The sequence below is a fragment of the Hibiscus syriacus genome, unplaced genomic scaffold (genome assembly GCF_006381635.1).
Source record: "Hibiscus syriacus cultivar Baekdansim isolate YM2019G1 unplaced genomic scaffold, ASM638163v2 tig00002237_pilon, whole genome shotgun sequence".
NCBI classification, from domain to species: Eukaryota; Viridiplantae; Streptophyta; class Magnoliopsida; order Malvales; family Malvaceae; genus Hibiscus; species Hibiscus syriacus.
In genome coordinates, this window is record NW_024061918.1 from 3779607 (window position 1) to 3786723 (window position 7117).

General features: G+C 32.5%; 1 protein-coding gene across 1 annotated transcript; it reads right to left on the reverse strand.

Moving 5' to 3' along the window:
- Positions 1-2156: 2156 nt before the first annotated feature.
- LOC120140106 (protein argonaute 4B-like) lies at positions 2157-4385 on the reverse strand. Its single transcript, XM_039155146.1, has 2 exons — positions 4143-4385; positions 2157-2444 (listed from the first exon to the last, which is right to left on the reverse strand). The coding sequence occupies exons 1-2, from the start codon at positions 4383-4385 to the stop codon at positions 2157-2159; spliced, it is 531 nt and encodes a 176-aa protein (XP_039011077.1).
- Between the last annotated feature and the right edge of the window lie 2732 nt (positions 4386-7117).

A 7117-nucleotide genomic window follows, 5' to 3' on the forward strand; every position in this document is an offset into this window, starting at 1 on the left:
AGATAAGAGTATGAGATTTAGGGGAAATTTGGGTAAAAATTGAAGTAAAATAAGTAAAATATGGGTTACGGTATCGGTACTTGAAGAACAGTACCGATACTATAAGGTTAAATTGGAGGAAAGAGGATGAACACGATGAACAATATCGATATTGATTAAAGTAGTATCGATATTGATATGGAGGTATTGATAATGTAATGGAAAAATGGATTCCAGAATGCAAAAATGGTATCGATACTGAAGTGGGTATTGGTACCATAGAAGAGAAATATCGATACTGTAGAGTCTGAAATTTTAAGTTAGGATGAATCTTGATAGAGTTCGAAAATAATACTACTTTTGAGTATTATTATTTTGTATAAATGTTATAAAGTATACTAACATTTGTATTGTATGTGTGATTATGGATGCTTGTGTAGATCATAATCAAATTCCCGAGACAAGCAATAAAAAAGGCAAGGATAAAGTCGCATAATAGCCGGTCTACAATTAAGGCATAATATTGAGGCATACTAGGTGAGTGCATTATTATATACTTATATGAGATGAGGATGACTTGCTATGAGTCAACCTCGAATGTTTTGATAAAAGTATGTTTTATCGTATCTTCAAATATTTTCATAAAGTTTATGAAAATGATTTTTACGAATAATTTTAGAGTATGAACTGCTCTAAATAGATGGATGAACTTTTATATTGTTTTAACAACAATCAATGTTTCAAATTAAATATTTAATATGCAAATTTGACTTAAAGGCCTATTGTATTTGCATTGAGAGTCATAGGTACATTTAGGAATTACCAATCCGACACTATGTATACATCCATGGAATTTATAATGAGTTTGTGAATTACCCTTTCGACACTTAGGTGCAAATCATGTACCTTGCATTCTCATTCAACATACATTGGGCAAATAAAAAGGATAATTTGGAAAATACTGATTTATAGGTATATTGGGCATACTAAATATTGTTTCGCAAGTTATGTTAAAGAAACTTGGTTTACCAAGTCACATTTAAATATTATTATGATTTATACGATTTAATTTGTATTTTGATATTTTATGATATACTTATGTTTTGGTTACACCTCATTTAAATTATTATGCCTAACTAAGTGAATACTTAGCGTGTGTTGGTTTCACGCGTAGGTATTAGTACGAGCGGGGTAAGGAGTGCAAATGACATCGTAAATTAAAGGTTGCCTCATCAGTAACTGTATGACAATTATGTCTACTTTTGATATTATTAAATGGCATGTAATAGACTTATGATAATGCTCTGGAATGTATTTGACTTATGATGATTGTAATATTTGATATGTTAGAACATCCAAAATATTTTACATAGTAAAAGTTAATGAACGTTTTATTATTATTACATTAAAATGTTTTATGTATAAAAACAAAATTTTACTGGTTTTCAAAAATGGAAATGTTTTAAAAGTCATGTGACATCTATGACTTGTGTACGGGAACGTATACATGAAATGGGTGTTACAATTCCTTCAAGTGAATGATGGCTCCCCTTAACAGTTCTAAGTCGAGTGAAACGTCGAGTTTGATATCCTTCATCGTGAAGTATAAATCTTGCTCAAAATCTGCAAATTTATGAATGCATGGAATGATGAATGTGATGATCTTAAGTATATCTAAGATGTACACAAAATGTTTTGTTTCTTGTTTTTTTCTATTGGATGAAATCTCTTTCTTTGTTAGATAGCCTTGTCCTTGGAATCAATCATGCCCTAGAACGGACGACTTTATGAAAAATATCTGATCTTTACGCATTTTCTCACTCAATCCAATGATCTTGTACTCTTGATTATATGGATAAACTTTAATCATGAGATTCATAAGTGCTCATTTGACCTAGGTTTACTCGATGAAGAAAGGTTCTCTTGTATTTTGATTGATGATCAACTACCAAAAATGGTTGAGTCATCATCGTAGTTGACACATTAATATTCGGTGAAAGGCTTTCTTATATAGCTCGAAATATCAAATGATAACCTCTACAACCAAGGCTACCTCCTCAAATGCTTGTGAAATTATTTTGATTGTCATGGAAGAAAGACTAGCGAAAAAGAAGGCATGGTGCCTTAAAATTATATCAAGAACCCTTAGTGTTTCTTGTGTTCTCAAATTCCTGTCCTCACGGAGTACTTTGAATTTCTTGCATGGGAATCTTAACAACAAAGCTTATCTCCACTTTAAACACATTTGACTCATAAGAGCATCTTGCTCTCTTCCTTTCATGCTTATTTGGGTTATCATTACCATCAGGGCTTGCATTCCTATTGTTTCTCTTAGATATATCATCCTTAAGTACAACAGTTGGATCATTCTTGTTATTCGAAAGGGATCTGATAATGACTAAACTTTTCTCACCATCATAGGTGAAATTCTTTCCCGCCAACTCATTGTTGTAGGTCTCTTGCACCTTCTCGAGCAACCATATTTATAGTAAAGAGAGATATTGTAATGGAAGAAGTAACCATTCATACAACCCATATTTAGTTTGAAATGATTAGTTAGAATAGTTATATTTTGTCCCTTTGATCAGTAACACATTTGGACATAGATTATAATGTAACATTCTTCTTCACAGCATCAGGCTCTGCATTGATAGGAACAACATCAGGAGGCACATGTGGTGGAAGGGGAATAGATTGGAATTATGGAGATGTCCCACACTGTTTCAGGTTCTTCAACTGAATTTTTGAGAAAATATGTTTTTCTAAAAGATCTCTAATTTTTAAAAGGTTTGATGTAAATATGATGTCAGAGCAATTCAAACAAAAGGATCAATTCACTGAATATCAAATAAATGAATCACACAAGTTGATTTCAAAAATTATAGCCCTTTGACAAGTGCAAGATCCGTGGGTGATCTGATAAGGCAATGTAATTTGGTTTTGATTTTCATGATTTTCAAAAAGGACGTGAACAAAATGGTGTAACTGATGCACTCCACTGCAAGGCTCGTTAGAGAACATTTCTATTTCAGTTCCTCAAAAATCTTCCATTTGTTTAAGTTTGTAGACTCCTTACGAAAAGATAGCACAAAAATATCGATCTAAAAATAAAACCCCTGAGTGTTTTTATGTAGTCAACTATAGCAGATGATTCCTTACTCCCTTAGTCCACCTTTCGTCGAAATTTAATTTCAATTCCATATTTATCTCAGGCTTTACCGTAATTCTTTAAATTATACTTTGTTAATTTTGATGTACTCGCTTTAGATTTTAATGGGAGATTTATCTCGACACATAGAGACTAGTGTCATGATATGAATGTACTTGTATTCATAAAGTTAGGGCAATTAACATGTCCCATTACTTCAGCGTAATACCCTTAATTAAAGGATTCAAGTGTCATAAAGTCTTCTACTTGAAAAACTCGAACGAAACTCACTTCATAAAGCTCAAACATTACCTTCATAGTTGCTTCAGACATTACCTCCAAAGATTAATAGCCTACTACTTTCATCATAGTGCCTCCGATATTGTTAAAATTATCACAGTAATACTTGAGTTTTCGATTTAAAGATTTTATAAGCTCGTCAAGAAGAATCTGTTATAGTCTAAGTGTCAGTGAAAGTTAGGAAATTTCATCCTTAGAGCTCAATTTCCAAGCAACTGGTCCAAGCCAAATTTGTTTATTTCACAATTTCATTAGTAAAGATTGTGGGACCGTCACTGAATATCCTCAACATATATACAATCTAACCAATCTTGCATTGTCATGAATCAAAGACGCCCTATTTTTGTTTGCTTTCATACTTACCTAAGTGTTTGTCGGCTTTATTATGTATGTGAGAGAAAATGCTTTGTTTGTTTTTTTGGGTAAAAGACATGGATCATGTTTTTTTAAAGGAATTTGATCTCGTCACATATCAAAAGGCTATAACCTGGATTCAAATGTACATTTCATTATATTTGATATTCACTGAATTTCAAAAAATGTTTCATTCTCAAAGAAATGTTATTTATTTAATGGTAAAAAAAATTCAGACATATATGAAAAACAAATTCAAATAAGACATATTAAACATAACTCCATGATTTTTTTCTTGTCTAGTCCTAGGATGCCCCATTCAATTTGCACCCCATTTATCGATCAATTGATTAGTTATCACTCTGCTAGCAACGAGTTTCTCGATTTCCTCCATGAGTGGCATGTATTTTCCAGTAGGGTGACCATATGCCCCTATGTGAAAATCCCATGTTCTGTTTAGATCATAACCATAGGCAGAAAGAATGGTCAAAAAAGTAATTCTGAGATAGGCACTTGAAATATCTCGAGGGTCGTGTCTTCCCAAGACAACTTCTGTAAGGGGCCCTGGTGAAAGAGTCACTTTTCTATCATTTGTCTCTTTCATACTATTTAGAATATGGCCCTCCACACGATTTATCTTCAACTCATGAGTCGTGATGAGATGACCCTTAGCCTCAAATTCTATAACTATATGATCCAAGAGGTTTTGGAGTTGATGCTTAAAGTTGACATATCTCTCGATGGAGTGTCCTTGAATATTGGCATGGTATTTGCAGAAAAGTTTTTTTATACCCTGCTTGTTTGGCCATAAGTAACTATTAGGCATTAACATGATTGGCGTTAGAAGGTGATTCTGAATGAAATGGGGCAGCAACTCATAATATGACCTTGGGATTGGAATCATTTACATCTTCTTCTTCTTCTTTATCTTAACCCTCTTAGTTAATACTTTAACTTCTTCGATGGTTCCTTTCTTCGAGTGCGTCATGATATTGTCTTCCATTATCCCCACAGTATCCTCTAGGATTGATGTCGATCTTTTCCCTGAAATGTTTTGTTATTCACCAATATTTTGAGAATTTAACAATTTCTCATAAACTAGCCCCAAATTCTTCTCTTCTTTTACCATAATATTTTCTTCGGCCTGCGTAGCCATCACGCTTGTTATCTTAGAGATTTTCCCCATCGATTCATCTTGAAACCTCTTCAATTGAACATTCATTTCTTACTGAGGTCTGGCCAGATATTCTTGAAGCTTTTCTATTTTATTAATGCGTGATATTGTCTCATTCATGGGACCCATGAAATTTGTGATAAATACATATAAAATAACTAATGTGATTCATAAATAAGAAGGGAAATATGCCAGATGCAAAAGACGAGGTGTTGATCCCAAAAGTGCGTGTCATAATGAATAACCTTCATTGGGGAAAAAGTGGAATTACAATGAGACCAAAAACATTTAAAGGTACACTTGAGCTAGATCCTCTAAACTCTAGGCAGCTGCTAGTAGGTTGACAAGTCTTCATGCTTCACTGGTCATTGGCTGGATGTTATATCTTACTACCCCAGAGTCTCTCGTTAAACCATACAGATAATTAGTGGTCTTGTGGACTTACCCCATGAACTCTTGGATGACAGTTTCATTTTTGTTGGGTTTATTCACCACAGAAATACTCCATCGTAAGAGACTATCTGGAACTTCCTCATTTTTGTATCCTTCTATGATGATTTGTGCATTTTCGATACTCCACATTTAATGTTTTCTTTAATTTTGGAATCTTTTGACTCGATCTACTCCCACGATCTTTGTTATACCTGGAATGAATTCTGTAACATCTCAAATATGGGTCAGTGAATAAAGTGTAAAGTGTGAAAATTTAGTGGTTTAATCTTTGATAAATTGAAAAGTTAAAGGAATGGTTTGAGAATTTTTGCCTAGGACTTTTTTTCAAAGATAAAAAAATGGAAGGGTATAATGGTCTTTTAGCATAAAGGAATTTAAAAATATTTTTCCTAAGGCTTTATAAGTGGGATAAGAAAGAAAGAAAAAAAGAAAGAAAGAAAAAAAGAAAGGAAAAGTCTGGAAGCTTTCTTTTCTCTTCTTTTTCTCTTCCCCGTGGAACTCTATATTAAGGTGAGTTACATTTCAAACTGGTTTTTTTCATTTTTGATTTGGGGTTTAATAATTGGATGGTAAAGAAACTTAAGGAAGATTAAAGATAATTAGAAGCTAGAGGAATGAGGAGTTATTGGTGAATTAATAAAATGGGTTTTTGAGGGAAATGTTAGGAAATGATGAATATTTGAATTCTAAAGGAATATTTGACTTGTCAAGGGTTTAATTAAGGGATTAAGAGTATAAAAAAAGGATTAAGAACATGTTTAAAGAAGTGATATGATTTTTAGTCTCAAGAGTTATATGGATAAATTTGGATATCTAAAGGGGATTATTGTATATAAGTTAGTTGGGGTAAGTGTACGTAAGTTTAAAGGCATGAATGGGGTATAAAGTAGAAGATTTAAGTAAAGATGGGTAAATTTTTGAAATAAACCAGAAGAATTCTTGGTAAGGGTATCGGTAATGTAAGAACAGTACCGATACTATGATGTTAAATGTAAAGAGTTTAATATGAACCAAAGAACAATATTATACTAATTGAATTAGTATCGGTACCGATGTGGATGTATCGATACCAAGAGGACAGTATCGATACTATAGTTGAAAGGGGATTTCCAGAATGCTAAAATGGTATCAGTACTGAAGTGGGTATGGGTACCATAGAAGACAAGTATCAGTACTGTAGGCAGAGTATCGATATTAATTAGTTTGAAATGTTAAATTAAGTGTTTGATTTCGTTTAAGTAAAGATTATTGGGTAGGTGTAATTGAGCTCGGACATTCATGGGTCATATTAATGTGTAGATTTGTTTGGACACAAGTGTTGAACAAAGGGAAATGCAGAGTTAGTAAGCTAGAGTGAAAGAGGTGTTGCTTAGGGCTTAATTGAGGCAAAGGTGAGTACTATTTAATTAATTTATTGATGATTAGAGGAAGGCTTGCGATGAGCCAGGCTTAAAATATTTTGAACAAAATGAAATGATATGATGATATGTGAAGATTTTCTATTTGAGTATGTTTTATACAAGTAAATGAGTAAGTTAAATAACGATTTGTAATATGAAATAATTATGTAAATCACTATGAATGTATGATATATGTGATTAAATGAAAATAATGAATAATGTTATGTGAAATAAAATACTATGAGTAAATGTTTGAATGTGAATAAATAATAAAATTGGATAATGCTATATGATAAAGATCTAGTGAAA